The following is a 27,861-nucleotide window of genomic DNA, read 5'->3' as shown; positions in this document are numbered from 1 at the left end:
TTGCACAGTTATGGTAGAAATCTTGAGACGAATCTTTTGAGCCTAATTAGTCCATAATTAGCTATAAGTGCTACAATAACCAAAATATGCTAATGACGACTTGATTAGGCTAAAAAATTCGTCTCACGGTTTTCAGCTGAGCTTCCAAAAACTCGAACCGATATTGAGTCAAACCTTTAATACGTGACTTACTTAAAAAAAAATTCCCATCTGAACGTGGCCTTATTCTTCGAGCTCACGATCGAACAAGAAAAGTCGAGGTGAGGTGACTAGGAGCTAAGACTAGTCGCGCGAACCGTTTCTGTCTGATGCACTGCACTGTATCTGGTTTTTTCTGATGACCCCTCCTCAAGATTGGACGGCGGACACCATCATAGGTAGGAGAAGAGCAAGGCCCGATGCTCTGCTTCTCAAGCCGTTTTGCGATGGTTTGTCATTTTCTTGAAAAAAAATGATATATTTTCAATAAAAAATAATTTATAAATAAAACGTTTATATATGTATTTTTAGTGATCTAAACGTAAACGCTAAAAAATAAACTAAAACAAAAGGCCCTTAAAAATTTGTAAATTCAAATTTTGCCTTACAAACATAATAAAAAGAGCATTTTCCCATTCCTTAAGGTATCTCCTTAATAATAGAAAAAATACTCTATTAAAAATTAAAAATAAGGTTATTATGGTTACACTGTACATTTAGATAATTAGATTGGTACCTGCAAGCTGAACTTTCGGTACTCCGGCCACTCCATCTGCGTCTTTCTGTCTCTCTCTCCAGCTCAGCCACATCATCTCTTTCAGACAGCACTACTAGACTATGGGGCTTCACACCGCTTCTATATCAGCTTCTGCAATATTTGAAGTGCCAAAGTATGAATATCAGATGGATCCCAAAATTACCTGGTAAGTTAGCCCATGAAGCTCGTGATAGCCTAGTCATGGTTTAGGATGAGTTCGGGACATAAAGAAAGGAAAAAGAAAAAGAAAAAGGAAAACAATAATGATACGCAAAACAATATAAGCCATTAACTTAGACTTAATAAAGCATTAATTATTTTAAGCTTGCAGAATATGTTAATATGATTTTTAAGAAATTTTTTCTATACATTTTTTTATAAAAAACACACTATTTCACATGCTCACGGAAACACCCTAGGAAATAAGTGAGTTTTCATTGCATTCGTCCGCAAACAAATGCACCATTAATTGTAGCACAACATAGTATCGTTCATTTAGCCTGACTGTGGAGGATATAAACTCTCGCAACGGGGAAGCATAGGCCTCTCCCCCCCCCCCCCATTTTGAGGTTTAAGCAGGGAGCAGGTGAGCGCAGGTGTGACTGAAGGTTGCCTGAGTGCATTCTTAGCAAAGGCCTAAAGTTTTTCTCAAAAGTGGGTTCAGATGCTGTCGGATGACTAAACTTTGATGCATTCAGTCTAGAGAGAATGCTCTTCCAGAAATTATACAGTTTAGGTCTTCTGGAGGTATAATACCCTACTCTAGTGTTTTGACTATAGAACTATTGTGAATACAGAATATTAGTGTATCTTTTTTCTCTTCGGTCTCTTCCTCCCTTTTGCATGGTGACTTTTTATAGTCCAACGAGACCCTACAGTCCCAGTTATCTCATCGGAAAAAGCTAGATCTAGTCTTGTCGTTGTCCCTCCAGCCAAGGAGGACAATAACACCGGTATCTACCACCGCTTTGTCAACTCATGGTCCCCGTGTGGTGGTGGAGCAGAGTCCCGAGATAGGTAAGCTCTGGGGTGGTTGACACATGTCTTGATGAACCCACGTCCTATTAGAGAGTCTTATCCATTGCCTTACAGCTTGGCAAAGTGACGGACGTCAGGTAACTAGGGAAGACTTGTCATGCGACCCTCATCCTGGGGGCAGACATGGTCATGCAAACACCCGCAGAGGCTGCCACCTCCTAGAGGCAGGCTAATGTGATGGAGCCCCGACATCGGCATCTCGTGTGGAGGAAATGCCAATGTCAGGGTACACCTATTTCAGTACCTGGAAGATGTAGATCTTGTAGGTCTCTACATTCTCCTTATTTGGAGGAGCATGTGGAACTGGGAAGATGTCAAGGCACTAGGAACTTGACTCGTCCAAGGCCCGTGCTCTTTCAACCGATAGGGTGGGCCATAATTCGACTTCTCCTAAGACAGGGACGACCTAGGTCCCTTTTCGCCGATACCTATATTTATGTTTATAAGTAGGGTTTACCTTATTGCAAGAGATGTGTTGCTAACTTAGGTTGCGTTTGGTAGCACCCACAAGTTAACTTAACCCCTCGTTTTCCGCGCGCACGCTTCCTGAACCGCTAAACGGTTATTTTTTGCAAAAAAATTTCTGTAGAAAAGTTGTTTTAAAAAATCATATTAATCTATTTTACTTTTTAATAATAATTATTAATTAATTATGTACTAATCTATTACTACGTTTTTCGCGCTGAATAAATTAACTTTTATCCCATCAACCGAACGTGGCCTTAGAGCAAGGATAATAGCGTAGGCTAGAAGCTACTGCCATGTCACTCAGCCATATTCTAAAAGCTTACCCAAATAATGGGTTGGCTGTAAGCTGGCTGGCTAATAGATTGTCTAATTAAAATATCTAAACAATTAATGTCTGCATGTGGAAAGGATATATTTGTGGCTGCATATCAATGAGAAGAGAGATTGGAGCATGGAAGGAAGGGAGCAGGGGATTCACGGGTGGAGAAGGCCATTGACTCAATCGGTTGAGAATGGGCGTTTTGCCTCGGTTACGCCACTGTGAGCTAGCGACTCGTGAGTAGCCCGTTTCCTTCTCTCCTGATCTCTCCCTCCTCCACGTTGGTTTCTGATGACGTGGCTGTTTATTTCGCTAGTTGACCGTGTGTTACTATACTTGCTCTTAGTATACCCCAATAGTAAGGCTGATAATTGTCGTTGCATTGGTAAACAGTACTGTATGAAAATTGGATGAAATCATACAATAATTTTAATTCAGTAACTGTAACATATCCGGCGCTAAAGTAAACCTTCCTAGAGCGAAACTTCTATCCCAGGAAATATCAATTTCTGGGTTTGGTCTGGACATAAACTATGTTCAGAATTATTTCTAGAAATTTGTTTTTCCAAAGGACGGAAAAACATGTCTTCACGAAAGCAGAGCACACAAACACAGTAGCGCAGAGACGTCACGGTTAGTCGAATAAAACATTCCAAGCTGACAGTAATTGTCATAGGGCATATATGATCAGGCAAGTATGTTCATAAATTATTATTTTTTGTTTATAAATACGTTGTTTAAATAAAAAAAAGCAAAATCACACCCCCTAATCACTGAATCAATGGAAGTCATGAAAAGTTTGAGATTCGCAAGCCAAAAATCTTCCATGCATTAATTAATTAAATCAGCAGCAAGGGAAAACAGAAAAACAGAACATGATGATCTCAGCGAGGTGATCGAACAGAGCAGCCCAAAACCGCCACATGAACGACACATACTGTACGGAAGCCCACAAAAATGAATACAGACCGTCCATTTCGTTTGATCGGTTCGATCCAACGGACCAGATTGGTTTATCTATACTACTGCATAATTCAGCACCACCACGGCGAGGACGTGCCGGAGTAGACGACGGGCGGCGGCGGCGCGTAGGTGTAGCAGCTCCACGGGTACGGGTACTCGACGACGGCGGCGGCGGCGGCGGGCTCCGGCTTCTTCTCCTCCTTCTTGGCCTCGCCGACGGTGACCAGCGTGGCGTGGCCGACCTTCTTGCGCAGCGCGGTGATGAGCTTGATGGAGTCCACGTCGCCGACCACCACCACCTGGTCCTTGCCGTCGCCGGCCAGCGCCACCGAGTCCACCCCGCCCGTCGACGCCACCAGCGCCATCGCCTTCGACCGGCACTTGTCGCTGGCCATCGGCACATTGATCACGATCTTTTGCTGCAATCCAAACCAAAACCAAAGCAAATTCAGTCATCGTACGTCGAAACCTCACAGCGATCAGAACATATCAACAGTGATAGGAATCATGTACCTTCGCCATGGCTGCTTCCTTTAATTTGGGAGGATTGGAATGCGAGGCTACTACGTACGACTAATCAGGCACTTGTTCTTCACTTGGGAGGCAGGCTCGAGTGCTGTGGATGAGGGAGAAGAGAGACCAGAGCTAACACTTTATATAGGAGCTGGGGTGCTGAAAAATTCAGAGACGTTTTGTATCGATCGATGTGTTTATTTTTGTTTACGACTTCTTCTTGGCTCTGGTCCTGGGACTAATCCCATCTGGTCGCTTGCCTGAGTGGTGCAGACGCGGGAAGAAACCGTGTGTGTTTTGAGCGCAGTGCAGCTGACTGATACTGAAGTCAGCTAATGGTATGCATGTGGTTGATGGATTATTTTAGCTAGAAATCAGTAGATTAATTAATCCGTGACCAGCTTGGCGACCAAGCTTATTCTCCTTTACTCCCTTCTCCTCGAAGGTTTGGAATGGCCCAATCTTCTACCACTACCACAAGCTCTGACGTGACTTGTACTTTTGATTCAATCACGCACGTAAATGGATAAGGGCTTTCATCCCATAAAACAGAAGTGAGTCCGCATGTCGGCAAATGATTTGGAATTGAAACTGGCTACAGAGGATGAAAAACCACCTCAGGCAAGTAATCCCCCTTCTACTTGAATTACGATATATCTTGCCTCCTTGCTTTCATGTTTAGTTCCCAAAATCCTTTTCTAAAAAACATCACCTCAAATTTTTAAATATTTAAGTGAAGCATTAAATACAAATAAAAATAAAAAATAATTGCATAGTTAGAGGGAAAATCGTGAGACGAATATTTTAAGCCTAATTAGCACATGATTAGCCATACATGCTACAGTAACTCACATGTACTAACGATAAATTAATTAGGCTCAAAAGATTTTCCAGACGAGCTATGAATTTTTTTTATTCGTGTCCGAAAACCCCTTTCGACATCCAGTCAAACGTCTGACATGACACTCCCTTAAAAAATATTTGGAAACTAAGGGGGTGTTTGGGAAAAAAGCTAAACTTTAGCCTATTGTCCCATCAAATGTTTGGACACATATTATAAAGAGTAAACATAGACTATTAAAAAAACCCATCCATAATCTTGGACTAATTCGCGAGACGAATCTATTGAGCCTAACTAATCCATGATTAGCCTATGTAATGCTATAGTAAACATGCTCTAATTATGGATTAATTAGGCTCAAAAAATTCGTCTCGGGGATTAGCTCTCATTTATGAAATTAGTTTTTTTATTAGTCTATATTTAATACTTTAAATTAGTGTCCAAACATCCAATGTGACATTGGGCTAAAAAGTTTAGCCTCATCTAAACAACCCCTAAACACCCTAGTACTGCTTCCAGAGCAGGATCAACAGAAGAGCTACCAACCTAGCAGGTTCAAAATCTTTTCGTATTAGCACGAGTTAACAAAAAAAACTAATATAATAGATATACATAAGCATATATTATATCATTAGTATTTGCTGCATAAATATGATTGGATAATTTTTATGAGCCGTTTTATCTCACTGATTGTACTTGCTCTAGTTAACTAGACATTGATTTCACGTAATTGGGCTGACCATATGTGTGTCAGTGTGTGCGCTTATGACGTCTTCTTCGCTGATGTCACCTTGGAGAAAATAAATACTACTACTCCGTAGGTGCTAACGTTTGTTCGTCTGATTGTGATGTCTTTCTCCTCTATCTTCCTTGGATCACAATTATCTGACGATTATCTGAGGTTGGTGGCGATTATCTGGCTCACCTGAAGGTTCCTCGCCGCCAACGGACGATGCCGATCAAGTTGTTTTTACTTTTTTGTTTTTGTTTTTGTTTTTGTCTCAGTGCACATGGTCCTGGGATGATTAATTAGTAAAAACAAACACAAACACGGACACCTTTTTTTTTTCCCTTCTGCACATAAAGCCAATCGCGTGACGACTTGGTGGTCAATGATAGGAATGCTGAGATGTCACGTTCGCACTGCTCTCATAATAAAGGAACTGATTATCACATATATCACGGCGCACATCGACGGATTAAAGTGAACAAGACACTGTTAACTGTGAATCCGATACACGCGGCCGGATGTGTTTCTGAATCCACAAGATATTTTTGGAGGAAAGGTTTTATGAACTAACCAGGGTCTCGTAATAAGTAATTGATTATCGCAGATCTCATGGCGCACATTAACAGATTAAAGTAAACAAGACACTGTTAACTGTAGATCCGATACACGCGACCGGATGTGTTTCTGAATCCACGAGATGTTTTGGGAGGAAAGGTTTTATGAACTAAACAGGGTCTCATAATAAGTAATTGATTATCACAGATATCATGGTGCACATTAACGGATTAAAGTAAACAAGACACTGTTAACTGTGGATCCGATACATGCGGCCGGATGCGTTTCTGAATCCACGAGATGTTTTTGGGGGAAAAGTTTTGTGAACTAAACAGGGCCTCGTAATAAGTAACTGATTATCGCAGATCTTATGGCGCACATCGACGGATTAAAGTAAACAAGACACTGTTAACCACTCGGCCTGATGCGTTTCGAGCAAGTACAATAGCAGGCTACAAGGAGAAAAAAAGAGATGTGTGCTACTAATTTATAGCCAGCTATACACGGCATCTAAAGCAATGTATGACATATGAGACCATATATTAATGTTTGATAGGTATCTATTGTATGAATTGACTATTAGATTGATTATAGATGAATTGGGGTTAGTACTTGTCTATACTGTTAAACTTGCTCTTCTGAATCAACGAGAAAGAGAGAGAGCTGACAACCTCTACTCGGTATGTTGGTGCTCGCAGGGATTTAGGTCCTTGAAATCAAAGTCTTCGGGAGGAAGGAGGGTCGAGGAGTGCGCGTGGTCACAAGTTAATCAAAACTTATCTTCGGCTAGTTAGACCGCGTTCGGGCCATCTCTCCAAAAATATCGGCGGCCGGCCGTAGATGGACCGAGAAGTGTGCGCGTGGTCACGTAGAACCCGCGGCCGGCCGTAGATCCAGCGGGCGCGGCGCGGCCGGGGAGATGATGAGTTCGATCAGGAGCGGATCCTCACGACACGAACGAGCGCGACGACCCGCGGGGTTTCCATGTCAACCAACCCACCACTAATGCATCGTCCCATCCAAGTACGAATCAATCAAGAGTAGGCCTGCTAATGGTTTAGATGGAAATAGATTAAATGAGTTAGATTTTAATTTGGATTGTCTTTGGTTGGGTGTAAATGGATCGTTATTTCAAATGGATTCGATTGGATTAAGTTACAGAGACAGATGGATGTGTATGGACTGGTTTTGGTTAGGTGATTTTAGGTTTTAAATGGATTTAACCCGTGGAGGACAAATGGAGCATTTAATTGGGTAGCTAATGGATAAGAGAATAGACATACGTGGGACACACATGTAGAAATTGATCAAAATTTACACAAAGTTGCTCTTACACATAATAAATCATCCCACCAAATTTTAGTCAAATTTGATAAATTTTTATAGTGTGAACACGAGTTTTAAAATTTTAGGTCCGAGTTTATACATACCAAATGGACGCATCCATTCCAGTAGAGTAGAGTGGGTTGGATCCATTTTAACTAAATGGTTTGGTGCGGGTTGGACTAAAATTAAAGTTGAGTTGGTTTAGATTGGATCCTAATGAAATATAATGAGATGGATTGGTTTGATAGACTAGATAGTAAAAAGATGGATTAGAGTAAATTTTGATTAGATCCAAATCCATTGGTAGGCCTAGTCGAGAGTACGTACTAGCTTGGAAATTTACGACGACACGGCGGGCTTCGCTGATGCCGGTCACCACGACCTACCTATCGGCTTCACGTACGCTTTTATGGGTTCCGGTTGTTTTTTTTCTCCGTCTCGAACCGCTAAAGTTTGTGTTTTTTTATTCAAAGGTCAAAGTTTAGTTAATTGTTGAGCGAAACAGACTAGGGGCGGGAACCGGCTTCTGGGAGAAAGGAAGGCGATTTTGGGTCGAATTTAGGAAGAGCAAAAGTACACAGTCCAAATATCTGTTTAAACTGTCTGATGGCTTGGATGGAGGAGCACGAGAGGAGGACGCACAGGTGGTGAGAAAAGTTCGGCCACATTAGTGTAAGCCAATTTTTTAATTGAAAGATCCATATTAATGGGCCGAGATGAATTCTACCCTGCCGGCGGTAGCGACCCAAAACTTTGATTCGCCCAATTTGCAAGCTGGACGGATGCTACTGCTTGTGTGATCCAATACCGACTGGGCCTAATTGGAGCGTTGCGTTTGTCAGAGAATGGACTAAAAATGGGCCTAACAAATTGCGACCTCGAATACCGGTTGATTAATTCCTCCAGAAATTTTGAGCCCCTACAAATTCTGAGAATCTAAAGCGAGTACAACTAGCAATTTTACGGTACTTAAGTAGGTACTATGAGATAACAAAATTTTAGTGTAGGTACTAAATTTTACATTAAAATTTTAGTACCTCTTGGTACATTCTCAAGGACTATAAAATTGCTTGTATTATAAATATATTCCAAACTAAGTGCTTCTCACTTTTTATGATTTCAAATTCTGGATTTATTGAAACATGGAATATCTTTATTAATTATAAGTGTATCATACGTACGCACGTATGTATGTGGCCTGTGTCAATCCAAGCCTTACCAGTTTACCAATAGTATGGTTAACTTGTGGCATGAAACTTCAACAAGAAATGGTTGCTGTGACAGTTCACATCGCGCACGCGTTCATGTTTCTTGATTGTTCCCGTGAATCTGTTGTATATAATATGGTATTTTTACTAAATACCATGGAGTAGTGAATTATAACATTATAATGGCTATGTTCAAGTTTACTTTGCAGATCGGTTTGCGTTATATATAGTTGAATACAGTGTTCACATGCCACATAGACAATGTGATCGCGCTGTATTAAAAACCGTTCGATACAGTTAAAATTAAATAAATTTTAATTGTGGATTATAAACTTCCAAGGTGCTTTGAAAATATTTCAAATTGGGACTCTAGGCTTTTGATTTGTAACTTAAAACTTTCAACTCAAATGGACAAATTTTTTGATTTGACTATATATTAGAAGCATTCATTAGCATAAAAATGATCTTTGCAGCCAGAGATGCTAGGCAGGCATGAGAGCCTGACTACGTGTGGTCACTCCATGAGATTATTTAGAGGCCAAAATTTTCATTGTAACATATCAAATTTATTTTTATAAAATCTCATATTTATATTTGAAACGAATTGCAACAAAGATGTGCTCTATACAAAAGTTACTGTGCTCAACTAATCTACAACTTTGTAATTGCCTATCTTTCCATATATCTGAAAATATAGATTTCGAGAAACAAATAAGCATTACAAAATTAGAGTATGTGAAGTTAAAAGAATAGCATCTTGCTTTCAAACAACAAGTGCATGATAGTATGGTGATAAGTAAGTGTGTGTACGAATATGATGTCTCACATTTGATTCTCATGAACAACCACTATTCCACTAAGTAGGCAGTTGACGGTTCACTTGCGAAGAAACCTATCTTCACAATTGTTTGGGGGAGGTGGGCTAGCCAACTGTCTGCAAACTTTCTATTGGATATTGCAAATTTTTTTATCTAAGAGTACAAGTCCTCCTATTCAGGAGTGGAAACTTTCAACTGAGGTGAAACTCTTCCCGTTCAAGATAAGAAACTTCAAATTAAAAAGAATTCTCAAATTAACTACGACATGATCAAACCTAATGTCAACTCCTGAATTTCATCGAACTTTTACATAGGATTTCTTTGGGTTTTACTAAGTTTGTGTTTGTTTTTTCAGCTTTTTCTCAGCTTTACATCCACGGTTTCTTGTTTTTAAAAAAATATATAAGTTTATCATTTTACTTTTTTAAGTAGAATTTCAACGTTACGTTAGGTCATTTTATCATTTATAGTGTTAAATAACCATCACAAAAATTAGAAAATATTTTATCTTTCATCTAAAAGCAAGAACGAACGTGATGACATATATAGGTGCATGGTGCCAGGTTGTGGTAGGATTCCTACTGCCTATTGGAAACCTAGCTTCGGTGACTCGGTTGCATTGCGCACCCGTGTGGCGTGTGTATACGCTGTCTGGCCTATTCCTACAAGAATTTTTCTTTTATAACATATGCAATGGGTACTATTTTTACCGAATATGTTGTAATTCATTAGCATTTGTGCAGTCCATTTGTGTCGTTTACTTCGTAGATCAGTCATGTCTGTCTCTCTCTCTGTGTATATATATATACACACACATACATACATATACATATATATATATATATATATATATATATATATATATATATATATATATATATATATATATATATACACATATCTATATATATATATGTACACATATGTATATACATATATGTATATATACATATACATATATACATATATATGTATATATATATATCTATATACAAATATATATATATATATATATATATATATATATATATATATATATATATATATATATATATATATATATATATATATATATATATATATATATATATATATATATATGCCGTAAGTTAGCTTAAACCTTACGGCTCATATTGCACCAGTTAACATTCTGTAGTCAAACCTTAATTAACATTTCTTCACCATTGAATCGGTTGAAACGAAATATGATAATGTCAACTGGCTGGGATAAAGCCTCTGTTTTTTACGATATAAGATTTTCTGTTATTAGCTACGTTCGTATAAATACTAATAAATTATATATATATATATATATATAAATAACAATATGTATTAAATATGTATTGATCAATAAGTGATCTAGTATAGCCAAAACGTTTTACCGTTTGAGTAACTAATAACGACTATCCAGTTTTTCTCTAGGTACAGATGAACACCGGAAAACAATGACGTATGCCAAGTACGACATAAAGAAGCATGATTGACGTAGTCAAATACGGAGTAATCACTAATACATAACAAGCAACAATGTAATTTGTCCAAATTTCTCGCGAGAGCAAGACAAACGTGTGGAAACATCACTGTTTTAATTTGGCTTCGACGCCGCAATTTAATAATGTGCCTAATATCATCGACGTTTCTAGACAGCAAGGTGTCGCTAACAATTTACTTGCCAGATACGCTATGCTAGCTGGGGTTGGTAAAAGAATATATAAAATAAAAACTATGATAGATGGGGCAAAAGTCAATGGGTGAATGTTTGGCTTTTTTTCAACTATATATTGTATAAAAAATAATTTATAAATAAAACTTATATACATGTGTTATTAGCAATTTAAAAACTAAAGTTGAAAAATAAACTATAATAAAAAACCTTAAAATCTACTCTAAATTTAACGTTAAAAATTTAAATTTTGGCTTGCAAGTATAAACAAAAGCTAAAATATGAAATGCCACGGTTACACATGGACGAACCAAACATTCGTTTAAGAACTTGTGGCGTGATATTTTTTTTTGGCATGACAAAGTTGAACAATCAACCACAAACACAACCTATAAAACTATTCCCATTTAGTATGGAAACTTTTAATTAAAAAAGTAAAAAAAATACAACAATAGTGGCGGTTAGTAGTGGTATATAGTAGTGCATAGCAAAATCTTCCAATTAACAGGATATCTCTGCTGACTTGGTTCACATAGTGTGTGCTCATATGCGTGTGCCTGGCCTGTTCATCACATGTCAACTTGTCTTTTATAACACACATAATGACATATCTATTTTGCTGCATATCAAGTTTTAATTACAATATAGATACAGTGATCACGTAGATATATACGGCGTGCGCGCGTTCTTATCTATAGAAGCTGACTGAGATTAATCACAGTAAATAAATAATGTCGCGTGAATGCTACGTGCAGTCAACTTAATACTTTCTTCACCTATGAACCGGTATGTACGATAACGTCAACGGGATATATCGATGCGTCCAAAATTACTCAAACATGCCTTGGATCATAAGCCAATTTCTGCCTATAAATAGCTCTAGCTCTCGCATGCTTTTCTGCACACTACAGAATTAAGCATACAGCAAGTGATCGAAGTGAGCTCGAGTGATCAGCTAACTTATACTAGCTTGCTTGCTTAGTTTGCACAAGCTAATGGCGTCCAAGGCTTTCGTCGTGCTCACCCTCCTGCTGGTGGCTGCTGCCTTCGCCGACGTCGCCTCTGCCGACGGCGGCCGTGAGCACTGCACACTACTCTACTGCATATTATCATAATTTAGTTTTTACATCGATCAACGAACTGTTATATGTGTGTATTGGAACGTCGAATTAATCGATCTCCAGTACGGTTGTGTTCGATAGTTTAAGCTTCTACCTACCTGCATGCATTGCTGATCAGTTCATCTGCTAATTAATTAATGCTATATCTGAAGCATGCATATGTTAAGGCGTTTTCATTCTCTATTTTTTTTTGGCACGAGCTTGCATATATAAATGGATGTGTATAAATCTGCATCGAATTCATGCATTATTCGTTAATTGAATTTTACGTGTAAATCAACTTAAATATCCGATCCCATGCGCATGCAGACAACGGCGGCGGTGGCGGCGGCGGGCACGGCGGCGGCGGTGGCGGCGGCGGCGGGCACTGCGGCGGTGGCGGCTGCTGCCGCTACTCCGGCCAGTGCAGGCGTTACTGCCACGGTCATGAGGGCTCGTGCTGCGAGTGGCACGGCGACTGCCACAGGTGCTGCTGATCAACACGTTGGATGGATGACAAATGCACCTATGACAACTACCACATCCCTGTAGTGTGTGTCTATATTAATGTTTGTTACTTGCTTGGTCAATAAAGGATTGCGTCTGTGTGTACTGTGTACACGCGTGCATGTACACACGTATGGCTAGATAGGCCTATGTATGCTCTATCTAAGGGCTACGTATATGCCACAGCCTGTGCCTCAGTGTTCTTAGTATTGTATCACACGTAATATGTCTTGTAATGTGTGCTGGTGCCTATAATAAAGGTTATAATTAACTACATATGGCAATTTTATCACTGAGATATATATGTACCACTCGCTAGCTACCTACTGCCAACGCTCCACATGCAACCATTGTCGTCAGAGTTGTATATATGGAACAACTCTGTTGGTCCACACTCCACAATAGCCAATGGACAATATACATCCACTTATTCTCTCTTTGATACACGTATTAGTCTAAGCTATAGATGGCCATAAGCATCATCTACAAAAAAAATAGTAATAGCAAAACAAATGCTACATTTAATATAGATGATGTTTTTCTATATGGCCATAAAATCCATGCTAGCAATTAATTCTTCGTGACTTCATCACAATACATCCTCGATATCGCATGGATGTTGCATCCTCTATATATGATTCATTATCGGTGTGTCAAACTTGGTACCAATATCATTTATTTGGGTATCAGGCCTGGTACAGAGGTATCACTAGATCCTAAATCCTAGACCTAGTATTTAGGCTTCGGACCTGGTATTTGAGTATCGGGGCTAAAATCTATATGCGCCATATATGATACATATAGATGTCACATTTGACACAGACGGGTATCAGCCCTTACATAGGTACCGACCTAATACCTAGGTATATCGGTTTTATAGGTGCCAAACTAAGTGTTGGACAGACATCATCCAATACGTAGGTGCCATTGTTATATCTTTGAGTATCACTAATGTAAACATTCAAATGCATAAAAGCAATGTGATTTTGAGAAAAAAAATGTAAAATTTGATATAGGCAAAGACACTTAGCTTGATATAGGCAAAGACATTTAAAATCTATTCTATATAAAGTAGAATTTGGATATATTGAAATAGAATCTAAAAGTTATATATTGGATCCATTCTACTTTCAAATATTAGCTCCACGCAAATGCGTGGGAAAATCCAATTTTCTAATATAAAAGTTGATGATCCATTTTTTAAAATTTTAATAAGATAGTTTTCTTAACGTCAAATATTTATGATTTGTGCCTGGGAGTAAATTTCAACCATCAAAATCTGCTACGTTCGCATGTATTTGGCAAATAATTTGAATGTTATGAAGTATGAAATAATGATGCGTCCCAAGTAAAAGAAAGAATAAACAAGCATGATAATTGACATAGTCAAGTAATATGGAGCAAGTTAATTAATTTGTCTGAATATCTCAAGAGCAAGACAAATGTACATATATACTTTACAGTTTAGACTCTACGCCGGCCACCACGTAGGACTATTTCTTTCCTTCTAAACGATAGTATATATATATATATATAGCTTCACCCCCTCAACCTAGAAAAGTTTCTGCTTAACTAAGTTGTCTAAACTTCTTGATCGGAGCAAAAAAAGTACATGCGTTTACGATTTGTCTTCTACCGATCCACTCAATCTAGGACTGTTTCTTCCATCCCTAAAAGACAGAAATTAAAACTCTACCCGTCGTTGCAACATCTATAGATGAGTATTATTCTGAATGATTAATTATCTACTCGATCTCTCGCTCTCGTCTGAATGTTTTGTCCCGACCGATGGCCGCAGAGGTCGAGAGATCGCGTCAGATCGATCTTTAACCTAGATACAGTTGAGCTGGTCGCAAATGACCAGATCAACATCAGATGATCGCGTTTTCTTACACGAGATATACATACACACACATAGCGTGTTGATCAATGAGATATCGATGACATCGAGAGAGGAGATGCATGCTGCAGATCGATCGAGTCCATTGCTGAGATGTATACGATCGGATATAGCCACATGACAATTGACAGTAGGATGTACATAAATATAAGCAATTTTACGGTACTTGAGTAGGTACTGACAAGTACTACGGTGTAAAATTTGGTAAGTACTGAGAGGTACCAAAATTTTACACTGAAATTTTGGCACCTCCTGGTATAGCTCAATAACTATAAAATTTCTCTATGAATATATATCGACGTAACTAATGGGTCATACTCGCAGACAAATTATCACAATTGGCCAAAAAGAACCCATATATAACACATAGGCGTCTCTTTTGTTCACGGGCCAAATGTGAGGGCCCAGCAGGAAACCTTAAATCGAGTACCATATTTATTACTTTCAGTCTTTCATATTTGCAATCATTATTCAATGAAGGCACATTTCACGATTGCGTGAGTGTGGCATGGGTGTGCAGTGGTGTGTGCGTAATATTATAGAAAAGATCGAATCATGCAAGTGATTTTTAGTTATCGGTGTAAAAATCCAGAACTATTAAATTGTAGAAATAGAAAGAAATATGGAAAACATATTAGGTTGGGTTAGATACAGATATAATTTTGAAAATGTGCATATGAAAAACATTTGTAATTATAACTAAATATATTATAATGAATTAACACTATTGGTTGACACAGTCAAGTCGACTTTTTGCAGGTCGATTTGTGTTATACATTTGAATACAGTAAGCTCACGAATCATATGCTTGCAGCTGACGGATGATATTACATAGGAATGCTAAGTAGTCAGCATAATATTTGTTCAGGATGTACTCGGTGAAACTCATCTAATTAAATCGTAATTAATTAAAAGCTCCCCCTGACTCGACCTACCCGGCTGATAATTAAGCCCCTGTCGTTCTACCTATAAATAGTCCGGCCGGCCGGTTTAGTCCCTGCATTAAACACTCCCAAGTTTTACAGCGAAGGCTAATTAAATCTACCAAAGATATAGTACCAGTAATTAGCTGGTTGATCGGAGAAGTATCCATGGCGTCGTCCAAGGCTTTACTTGCTATGGTCTTTCTCCTTCTCGCCGCCAGTTTCATCGACCTCGCCTCCGCCGATGAACATCCTCGTGAGCATATGCATGCATGCGTTAATAGTTTCATTAATTAATATATAGCTGGCCCACGCACGCTTGATGAATTGCCCGGTCTGATCGATCGCCGTGCGTGCATCTCTGCAAGAGTCCGACAAGCACGACGGCGGCGGCCAGCGGTGTGGGCCCTGCAACTGTCACGGCTGCTGCCACTGGCGCGGCGAGTGCAAGCGTTACTGCGGCGACGGCTCCGACGGCGCGTGCTGCCACTGGCGCGGCGAGTGCAAGCAGTGCTGCTCCTAGCTAGCCCCTGCACGCACAAAACTGCATGTACTCACAAAAAGACGATGGAATTAATGGATATCACATATATATGCAAACGTACGTACGTATAATATATAGCCATTTACGTTGATATATGCGTACATACATACGCGTAAGATAAATCTTATTGGTTTGTGTAGATTAATTAGTCCCGATCGAGTTGTTTGGTTGATCAATAAAAGGATTTTCATGTGTGTGTACCGCGTGTGTACACATGGATGCCAGGTGGTATTGTATACTGTGTGCGATGTCGTCCATTAATGGAGGAGTATCGTATTATTTTCAGATTGGATGTTGAACTGCGCCAAAGGTTATACACCGTCCGTTCCAATATATTTTCAATACATATATTTTTCGGAAAAGGAGAGTACTAATTAAGATGTTTCAATAGTCATATCTCTATGACTCTATCACGCAGTGTCACTCGAGAGGAGCGACTCCGGCAGCAAAGAACTCTGCCATCGCTCTAATACTACCACTGTCTCAGGGCATGAACAATGCTCCATTCTGGCAAGTGGTCACAATGTCACGCATCGGATTCTAGCAGAGGTAGAGAAGAAAGGAAATAATCGAGTGGCTTCTGTAGGTTTCACATACCTTCTGCAAGACTCGATTGCCTCGTGATAGAAATGGAAAATATGTGTGGCTCATCCCTAGCAAGCCTTGGAAAGAAGCTCTCGATGCACCACCCGAAGCCTTACCGGTCCCCGCTGCCACGAGCAGCACCACCTGGGAGCTCCGCCGAGCTTGCCTCCCTGATCCTCGAAGCCCAGAGCCCTGTCAACCCATCGTCGCTCAATCCTGATCCACGTTGGAGGAGTTGCGGCAATCAATATATGATGTCCTCGCCGGTGAAGCTTCCAATTGAGCCGCCCTAGCTAGATCCCGCAAGCCCAAGGCTGGACCTAGCGAGAGCTTGGTGGGGGAGGGGAAAGGAGGGAGGTCACCGGCCTCACCGACTACAGCTGCTCCTCGTTAGTCCCGCCACTGGATCGACTCCTCATCGTAGGGGAGTACCAAAGAGACGATGGCGGTGGAAGAGAGGGGAAAGAAGGGAGCTTGCCTCAATCCGCCTTAGGACAAGTACAACAGTGTAGACGGTTGTTGTCTATTTGACACACACAGACAACTAAATAGACAGCTTGTATAATGACTTGTCTATTTGTTTATCTGCAAAACATTTAATTTATCCTTTAACACATAAATCAAGTTAATCAATGGTACTAGCGAATAGACGAGACGCGATGTACAACAGTGCTAGTGGTTTTTGTTTGACATTGGAGCACGCACCCCTGCTGTCTCTTCGCGAAGAGACGCTATGGTTGTCTGTAAGATGGGGCGGGTTTATTTTTTGCAAATTTCGTAGCATGCAGACGGTTTAAAGACAGGCGTTATACTTGCCCTTAGGGCATGCTGGCCTCGTCAGTCCCGCCAGAGGTTATCAGTGAAGAAAGGGTGAAAACTTTTGAGGAGATAAATTCTGGGGAGAGAGGGAGGGCAAAGGGGAGATAGAGTGATTTTTGGAGAGATTTTATATTAACTTGTGGATTTAGGAGGGTTTACTGTAAAATTTTGGATCTATGTATAAATTGATAAGTATGATGACTAAAATAAAAAAATGGCAAGGGCTGAAAAGAAACTTGAAGCCACCATTGAAAATGTTTGCATTGTGTGACGGATAGTTTTTAGATGAATGGCTTCATCCTAGATGGCATTTTTGACTACTCATTTTGAGCCGTCTCCATTGTTCATTCCCTCAGTTGACACCTGAGGATTCTGCCAAGAGGCCAACAACATGCAAGGATAGTGGAAACACCATCCCATCTGGTCGAGCCAGCTAACGGGATGCAGCTCACGTCCATCTAGATTAACCCTCCCCATGGCCGGATCATAACCTCAGCGACGACATGGGGCTAGCATCCATAGTGGCAGTTGCAACCACGACGGTGGGTGCGAGGCGTTCATGATGGTCACCTAGTGGTAGGGTGGTGTACGTTGTACGTAGTTTGATCTAGGGCTTTTGAGCCTTGAGCTAGCTTCATCGCTGCACAAATGGCGATAGATCACACTGAACTTCCTCATCAACTCTATCTCATCTCCAAATTGGATTATGATCCTTTACCTTCAATGGCATGTGACATTGTCACTAATATATGGCTGATGAACTCCTAGACCCACATGGTCGGTGGCAAAGACATTGTACCTTTAAAGGCAAACGATCTCAATTCCCTCACCCCTATCAATCTGTGGCGTAGTAGCTTGCTGAAGGACGCTGATGTTATGGGTGACGACTAGAATGTGAGGGTGAATATTGAGCAAACTCTAGTAGTAACCGACCATCTTCAACCATGCCATCGACAACAAAAGTCCAACCATCATTGCTAGCAACAGTCTCATGGGAGAGCCTCCTCTCCTCACCATTGCTAGCCATATTGTTAGCTATCTCCAGCATTGTCTTCTTGTGTCGCCTTGTCCTCCCTGTCATTCTCCTAATCTTCTATTATTTTCCCGTCTTTACTCAGCTCTAAATTTTGAAAAATATTTTTACATACAACTTTAAAAGCATTGCTGGTAAGAAAAGCTCTATTTGAACCAAACTTATTATTGGTGGCCCAAAATTTAACCCGCTTACATTGCAAAATCCCCTTCACCTAGAAAGATTATTATTTTTAAAGTAGTTTAACGCTCTTCCCGACTTATAGCGACATAGTCAGAATATAGAGGCCCCATTTGTTTGTCCAACTAAATAACACATTTTTTTTGCAAGCACGCTTTCTAAACTGTTAAACAGTGTATTCTTTGCAAAAAAAATTATATAGAAAAGTTGATTTAAAAAATTATATTAATCCATTTTTCAAGTTTTTATAGCTAATAATTAATTAATCTTATGTTAATTCGTTACTACGTTTTTCGCAACGGTTAACTAAGTCACAAACTACCACAAACTAACATGGCCAGACGAAGTTGTCAAATGAAACTTCTATAGAGCAAAGGCAAACTTGAGATATCGTAAATATACTGATCCACATGTTTAACCAATTAATTACTTCTAATGGATTAACATTTACCCTGACTGACTGAGACAGATCGCGTCATTTCGATCTTGCCTGGATACGATTGAGCAGTTGAGCTGGTCGTCGCAACTCGCAAGGACCTGACATTAGATTACTTATTACTCCCTCGTCTTTTTTTTCTTTCACGGTGTTATATTTTACATTTCGTTTTATTCAAATAATATACGTAATTATTAATTTTGTTAATATTTAATTTACTACCAAATGAAATTAAGCATGCCTTATTATTTCATATATATATATATATATATATATATATTTGTACATAAATTAATAAGACGAATTATCAAACATAAATCTAAAAGTTAACGATGTTAAGTAATAAAATTAAGCAATTACAATCTTTAACAAGGTACCATGAGATTTAATGTAAAATTTGGTATCTTGTAGTATCTTGGTACCTGTCAATACCTACTCAAAGACCATAAAATTGCTTGATAAAATTATATCCGCGGACATATCCATCGTAGTATATATGTCAACGAAAATGACCGAGAGTCGATGTGTCACGCTCGAGATGAAGTCAAACTCCTGTGGTGTATGAAAGTCCACCCAATAGGAATATAGGGTGTATTAGTGTATACGTATACTGATTACTTCTACGTAGTAATTAACTCCAATTAATTTGAGTTTGAACGGGCACTTTTTCCATCCATCTCTATCCTTTCAATATTCTTCCTCCTCTCTTCCATCTTTAATTTTCCCTCGAGCTTAACTTACAAGTGAAAGACAACGGCTCGACCATGAGTGCCTGGCGAAAATCCAAATCCATGAATGCGCTTGTGCAACTGATGAGACGGAGGTAGGGTTGGAAGTGATTCGGATAATTTTCACCCGACCTGATCGTTTTTCGGATTCAGATAACTTCGGTCGGATAGTTACGGAAATTTTCGGATTCGGATATTTTTTTTCGGATACGGAAACGAATACGGTACGGGTGATATCCGTCGGATTCGGATATCCGTCGAATAGTATCCGGATTTTTTTCCCGGATATCCGGACCTATGCATTAACCATTCAATCAAATCAGCTCGACCTAAATCAGCTCGACCTAAAGAAGCCCATCCCAACGGTCAAACTAGTGTTGACCTTAACTAGTTCTGATTAACTGGCTTCAAGTAGTCTAGGCATCCACAACCATACAACCGCAACAGATATTTCTTTTTATGGTATTAGTAATTACTTATATTTAAAAATATTGATAAGTTATATACATATATTAAAAAATAACAAGTTATATTTCTTTAATGATACGTGAAGCTTAGTTTAAGAGGTTTTTATGTTCCGATTAATATTCGTCACCGTATTCGTTTCGATCCGTATTCACTCCGTATTTGTATTCGATAATATTCGATTCCGTTTTTATATCCGAGTTTCCGATTCTGATTTCGATTTCGAAAAAATATGAAAACGAATATGATAGAGATGATTTTCGACCATATTCGATCCGTTTTTATCCTTAGACGGAGGGCAAGGGATGGAAATGGAAGGACATCCTAACGTAGACAAAAGTAGAGCAATTCTAATTTTGTAAAATTTCAGTGACACACAACTGATATCATGAATAGTAGTGATATGTTTTCATTTCGACAAATTTACAATGACATTGATCTAATTAACCCTATTAAAAAAACCAGCCAAGACATATTGATACATTCTTCCGATGCCCTCCGTTTTATATTATAGGCCACTTTTGATTTATTCAAAATTAAATATCTCCAAGTGGACCAACTTTACAAAAAATATAGCAATATTTCCAATATAAAATAAGACCGTCTTTTAACTTAACCACCTCATTTTCCGTGCACAAGCTTCCCGAACTACTAAACGGTGTATTTTTGCAAAATTTTCTATAGAAAAGCTGTTGTTTAAAAATCATATAAATCTATTTTATATTTTTTTAATAATTAATAATTAATTAATCATGTACTAATTTATTGCTACGCTTTCAGCACTAGGTAAGTTAACTTACAACCCCCACCGGCGAACGCGGCCTAAGTATACTATAAAATACATTTCAATGGTGGATTGAAACTAATACAGTATTAGAGATACATTAATATTTTTTTCTATAAAATTAGTTAAACTCGAAAAAGTTTGACTTACGACAAATTCAAAGTATGAAATGGATGGAATATATTATATCTACTTGTAGCATTGAAATATGTTTTTCTCATAACGCTATCTTATTTTATTTTTTCATCTAATTTTCAACTGAACCCTTCAACCATCAATCGTTTAATATTATTGTATTAATCTCCAAGAAAAATTGGCAGGAGGAAGGAGAATATTTCTTTCATTTTTTGGTGAGCACTGCACAGTGACCATTATATGTGTTTCTCCTTGTTTTCTTTCAAAAAGTATGCGGTCTGGCTGCAGAACTCTCGTTGGGGAGAGCACTGGTATCAAAGGAGAGTAGGGATGGCAATGAGTTGGGCTTGGGACGGGTTTTGTAAAAATCTACTCGTTACAAAACCTGTGACTATAAGCTAAATTCGTATCTATAAATATTTATGGTACAAAGCTAAACACGTATCCGTACCCATTGAGTACCCGAAACCTAGTGGATACCCACTAGGTGAAACCATGTCAAACAAAAAATATCTTAATCAAAACATCTCAATGAGTATATTAAGGTTTTTTAATATTTAATTGCAAGCAACAAACAAATAAACATAGTCGATTGATTAATATAGCAACAAGAAAATGAAAAAAGTACAACAGCAAGTAAAACTAAGCTCATCACATTCTATATCGTTCAGTCATCCAATCATATCGATACAAACAACCAATCATACATCAACGATAGTCTCGTGCTCTCGGCTTATAATATTAGATAATAAGCATGGTCCATGCTGAATATTTGAAGGTGTCGCTAAATTTTTGGGGCCCAATGAACACCCATAGATTAAATCTAAAATCCATACCCAACCCATAGCTTCATGGGTCCCTATATCCGTAAACCTATGGGTGTAAATTTTTAGCCATACCCATCTCCATTAGGTACAAAACCCGTTAGAACCCCGGACCCATGAATCCAATTACCATTCCTACACAAAGGAGCATGGAGCAGCAGCGACCGTACACGCCGAAGAGCGGCGTTAGAGCGAGCAGAGAAAGACTCGTCCATGATACAAGCCCCTGTTGCGTAGTCCCCAATTTGCCAACAACACTACTACTCGCTGTCTTGAAAGTTCCCTCGGCCATCACAACCCACGAGCAATCGGCCGGAAATGAGGCCTTACGAGGCCCATCACGTCGCGAGAGACGCCTCCTCTTGGGTCACCGCCCAGCCCATTAGACCTTCGCGGCCCATGCACCCAAAATGGGAGGGCCTAAGCGGGCCCCGTCGTACCCGTACCCAGGAGCGAGGAGGGACAACTCGGTCCAAGTCTCTTTTCTCCAAGGTCACAGGAATTAACTTTTTACCACTGGCACTAACGTATTTATTATTGGACCCACATGTTATAGACACATAAGGACGCACGTATCATAGATAGCGGGTGACAAATATGTTATGTGTTATTTTAAAAGAGGCAGAAAAAACGGTGCTTTAATTTCAATCAGCTTTCAGCCTCCTCCATGTTTTGCTGAAATTAAATATAAGAAAAATGGCTTATTAACTATAAATAATAACTTTTGGTTAATTTTTTTATATGCGTGTTCTTAGCGTCTAAACACAAAGTGCGGAAAATAAACTTTAATGTAAAAGAATCTCAAAATCAAATTTAAATTTTAGCTTATAATCATAACTATAATCGAAAAGATCGAGAGCCTTGCTTTCGTAGTGTCACACATACACAGGACAGATGTACGTACTTGTTGTGATCATGGGTAAACGACACTGGCCACCGGCCAAATATATGTACGTACACATGGCCAATGATATGCGTGCGTTCTTCTTATGCAATCGACTGAGCTATCGACGCCGTGCGTACTTGTATGAAGGTTACATGTAGTTATGAGCGGTTAGTGTGTCCATTTTTTTATTTATTTCAGGCCGTTGATTTTTTTATATATGTTTGATCACTCGTCTTATTTAAAAAAATTATATGATTATTAATTAATTTATTATGATTTGATTTATTACTCATAATTTCAAGGATGGCCTATAATATTATGTATTTACACAAAAAATTAAATAAATAAGACGAATAGTCATATATATATATATATATATATATATATATATATATATAAAAGTCTATGTCGTCCAATCAAATAAGCGGAGGGAGTATTTCTTTACCTTGAATCGGTCAGTCGATCAATATATATACATATGGTATGGCGTCAAGATGCTCACAAAATTAAGCATCCGGTGCGTCACCAGCTCAAAGTACTACACTAGAATCTGATCATGTGTATGCCCTCCTGCATCCTGCCTATATATCCAGGCATATATCGATCCATTGTAGCTCATCACCCTCGAGGACCATTAACTCGAGATAGAAGCAATATATCTTAATTTTGCTATTTTGCAGTCGCCTGACATTTTTGTTATGCATCAGTCGATTTTGCAGCCGCAGGATGAAAACTATAAGATGATTGGTGCGTTTGTTTTTTGTATTTGGTCGGCAGGAGCGTATACGTGGCTGTAAGTCGGGCTAGTTGGGCGTACACGCGGCTGTACGCGACTGTACGTGGTTGTACGTGGGTTTGTTGCCTCGTTGGTAAAGAAATCATCATCGTCATACAGTGAAAAAAATGATAATTTTTGTTTTCAAAATACTAGCATAATTAAACTAAGAGTAAATCAGAAATATGTTGTTTCTTCTTTTAGCAAAAACTTTAACAAAACTATCTTATTCGATCTCTTTTTTCCCCTGTTTTTTGATGATGTTGCATTGTCTTTTTTTTTTTATCCCTCAAAATTTGATCTAAGATTTGTTTGCTCTCTCAAAATTTGATCTAAATTTTGCTATTTATTGGCTTTCATTCTTAGCCATGGGTTACCTAAACTTGTTTAATATCTATACTAAACTTGCACATAGTTTAGCTAGCATAAGTCGTAAGATATGGAAATAAGCAACTTTAGTATAAACGACTTTGATATAAACTAAGTGCAATAATTGGTTTTAGAAGTATTTTGTTTGACCTTGCACAATTCATATACTAAATTTGCAAAGAGTTTACACTAAAGTTGCATAATATGGAAAAGTACAACTTTTACTATAAATTAAGTGCAACTTCAGTACATATGAAGTGCAACTTCTCGTATAAACATGACCTGACACATTAATCCCAAAGGTATAAAAAATACAAAAGAATTTTATAGCACACATACAGACTGGCCGAAAATAGATCTAAATTTGAGAAAAAAAATCCAGTACCAAGCCTAACAGAAAACCAACCCAGTAACAGATCCAAATATGTTAACGCAGTCATTAGTCTGTATTGAAATTTAATACCCATACCTTTGGTCTATATTGGAAAGCCTAAATAGGATAGTTGTAGTCCAAAACACTAAAGCTCAAATATCCAAAATATGGGGCGTGCGGGTCGTGTTCACAGTTTGACCAGCGATCAACACACGCATGGTGGATGACGTTAGATGCATATCATAGTCCATAATGAATCGACTGACACATTCTAAAAAATCAGTCACCTGTCCAATAGACAGAACCTAATTATATATGTCGTGACAACAAAAGATTATTACTACTTATTTAGGCTGAGCTAGCATACATAAACACATATGGCGTCGTCGTCGTCGTCCAAGGCGTTGCTTTGTTTTCGTTCTCCTGCTCGCTGCTGCTTTCATCCACATCGCCTCCGCCGGAGAAACTCGTAAGCACACATATACTGCATCGGCTAGCTTATGCGTACAATTAATCTAGTTTAATTTCATTAATTTGTGTCCAAGAAATAATTTACAATGTATTCTTAAGAGACAATTTCGTTTATGATTTTACGCTGTTTTTAATTAAGGGATTGCGACTTTGGCCTAGTTTTTTTTTTAAAACCATGTGTTGTATGCTTGATCGCCGGTTTGGCGATGTTCAATTAGTGGCCATGGACAAATGCATGACGTGTGAATGTGTTTTTACTCATGTGCCCCAAACATTCCAGTTTTAATTGGCTGGTTGCAGTGAATCTATATTTGATTTTTATATTTATGCTTGGCCGTTTGTTTAGTAATAAGTATGTAAAATTATAAGTTACTCTTAAAGTTCTTTCAGTAACAAATCAAATGTAAACAAAACCATTAATAATTATATAATTTTTTTTGAAAGGCAACATAGTTTTAGAAGTCAATGGCATTGAATAGAAAAAAAACGAACCGAGTACTACATATTTACCCTGCTTGCTTGTGTTTTTTGTATTTATTTGGAATATGTTTTTATATCGTTTTGATCGTAAATATAGAAGTAAAGGGTAAGAACACAATTATACTTCATTGTTAATTATGAGTAGTTCATTTTTCTCGCACACGCACGCATATATATTTGATGAATTGTGCAAGTAGGTTTGGTGAACTTTAGGCACGCACATGCATCTGTGTAAAAGCTACCCGTTGCTTCCCATATGCTTGCAGACGACGACGGTGACGACGATCCACCGGACGACGGCGGAGGCCACTACGACCCTCCGCCGTCGCCGGACCACTACGACCCGCCGCCCTCGCCGGGCTACGGAGGCGGACACGGCTGGCCGCCGCCCCCGCCGTACTGACCGTAGCAGTCTACTGTACGGCGAGGGTTGCTCCGCGACTGGTCCGGCCTCTGCTGCTGTCGCCATGCGTAGGTCGATCTATCGAGGCCGGCTGGTCGATACGTATTAATATATGGTGTATTACAAATTAAATAATGGCTAGCTCTTACAGCCTTAATTACTGAATTATAGACCGGTGCTTTTATCTGCACATATTCATATTAGTTTCTTTTGTCCCAAAATAAGTGACTATTTCGACCGATTTTAGATAAATTGGTACTCACATAAATGATCTCTTTGTTTTAGTTTATTTAATTATCTTTCTGGTGATAGAAATATGTGTTATGCATGTACTCAGTTTATTTTCTTATAATATATCAGTTTCAAAGTAATCATTTATTTTGATATAAAATTTTTAGTCAAAATAATCACTTATTTTGGAGGGGGTGTAATAATTTAGTGGTAAAGCTTTATTTGTGCTGTGACAATGAATACATTCTTAATTTTATTTGATGGTGCAACGGGGAGGCAAGCCCATAGAGAAGATTTTCACAAGGCAGAATCACATAATTAATAGGAATAAGTCTACTTGAGGTCCCTTAAATTATCGTCCAATGTGCTTTTTGCCCTTGGACCGCAAAACCGGATGTAACTGGTCACTGAACTATCAAAACTGGCGCACAAGAGGTTCCTCGGCGGTTTTGGCTGATTTGACGCTTTTGACTAGGTCTCCGTCCCATGTAGCATTGATATGACGCTTACGTGGCAATTATATGGCTAGTAGGAATGACATGCGGAGTCCACGTGGGTCCCACCATATTTATTTCTTTTGGGTGGCTGATTGTGGGTCCATGTGGGTCTGCTATTTTTAAATCATATTTGTGTAGCTGACAAGTGAATTCAATGTTTTTCTGATATATAATTGGCACGTAAGTGCCATGTCAATGCTATATGGGATAGAGACTAGTCAAACTAGCCATATAGACGCCAAGTCAGCTAAAACCACCTACAAAACCCTCGAGGAATCTTTTTGCGCCGGTTTTGATAGTTCAGAGACCGGTTGTATCCGGTTTTACGGTCCAAGGACAAAAAACAGACTGGACGAACCTCAAGTGGACTTATTCGTAATTAATACGATCCCAAATGGGCCGAGACAAGTCCAATGGGCTGGACCTGTTTCGGTCATGGGCTGGCTGGACGGGCCGGACCCCAGACTGTTGGGCCACAAGCCCGTCGCCCCCAAAACTAATGTGCCGGCCGGACCCCGTCGCAGACGACCCGGTCGTATCCTCGCCGTCGCCGGCGACCAGCTCTGGCGAGCGAGCGAGCTATTTTCCCGAGCTCACCTAACGGGATCGGGCGAGATCGATCCTAGCTCGCCGTGATGACAAGTTGGCAAACTCATCTACCACTGACGTTTGCATGCTTGCTTCGAGAATAGACATAGAGCCTGCTTGTTTCCATTAGGATTTTTTTAAGTCTCTATCATATCGAATGGTTGACTATAATTAGAAGTATTAAATATAGATTATTAATAAAATTCATCTCATACTCTGGACTATTTTACGAGACGAATCTATTGAGCCTAATTAGTCCATGATTAGCGAATGTGATGCTACGGTAAACATTTGTTAATCGTGGCTTACTTATGCTTAAAAAATTTGTCTACTAGAATAGCATTTATTTATATAATTAGTTTTGTTATCAGTCTATATTTAATACTCTTAATTAACGTCAAACATCCGATACGATAAGGCACTACAAAGAAAATCCCTAGATCAAAAACAGCCGCATATGGGGCTTTGGCTCTTCCTCCAACTTTGCTTTCAAAATGACATATACTTGCTACATATGGCATTATGTCATGATGGGTTTGTTGTTGACATTGGTGGCCTGGCCAGCCACCGTAAAGCTCAATTTGCATAATGCTTTAAGTAATCAACTAGCAACAAGTCCGGAGACTAATTAGTCGTCTCTCGTCAGC

At 39.0% G+C, this 27,861-nt stretch overlaps 1 protein-coding gene across 1 annotated transcript; it reads right to left on the bottom strand.

The window, feature by feature from the left end:
* Window positions 1-3,356: 3,356 nt before the first annotated feature.
* LOC102709146 (heavy metal-associated isoprenylated plant protein 47-like) lies at window positions 3,357-4,297 on the bottom strand. Its single transcript, XM_006647366.3, has 2 exons — window positions 4,038-4,297; window positions 3,357-3,943 (listed from the first exon to the last, which is right to left on the bottom strand). Exons 1-2 carry the CDS (start codon window positions 4,044-4,046, stop codon window positions 3,596-3,598), a joined length of 357 nt encoding a protein of 118 aa, XP_006647429.1. The 5' UTR covers window positions 4,047-4,297; the 3' UTR covers window positions 3,357-3,595.
* Between the last annotated feature and the right edge of the window lie 23,564 nt (window positions 4,298-27,861).

This window comes from Oryza brachyantha, chromosome 2 (genome assembly GCF_000231095.2).
Source record: "Oryza brachyantha chromosome 2, ObraRS2, whole genome shotgun sequence".
Classification (NCBI taxonomy): Eukaryota; Viridiplantae; Streptophyta; class Magnoliopsida; order Poales; family Poaceae; genus Oryza; species Oryza brachyantha.
Note: the sequence above shows the minus strand (reverse complement) of the source record. Positions and strands in the feature narration are given on the sequence as shown.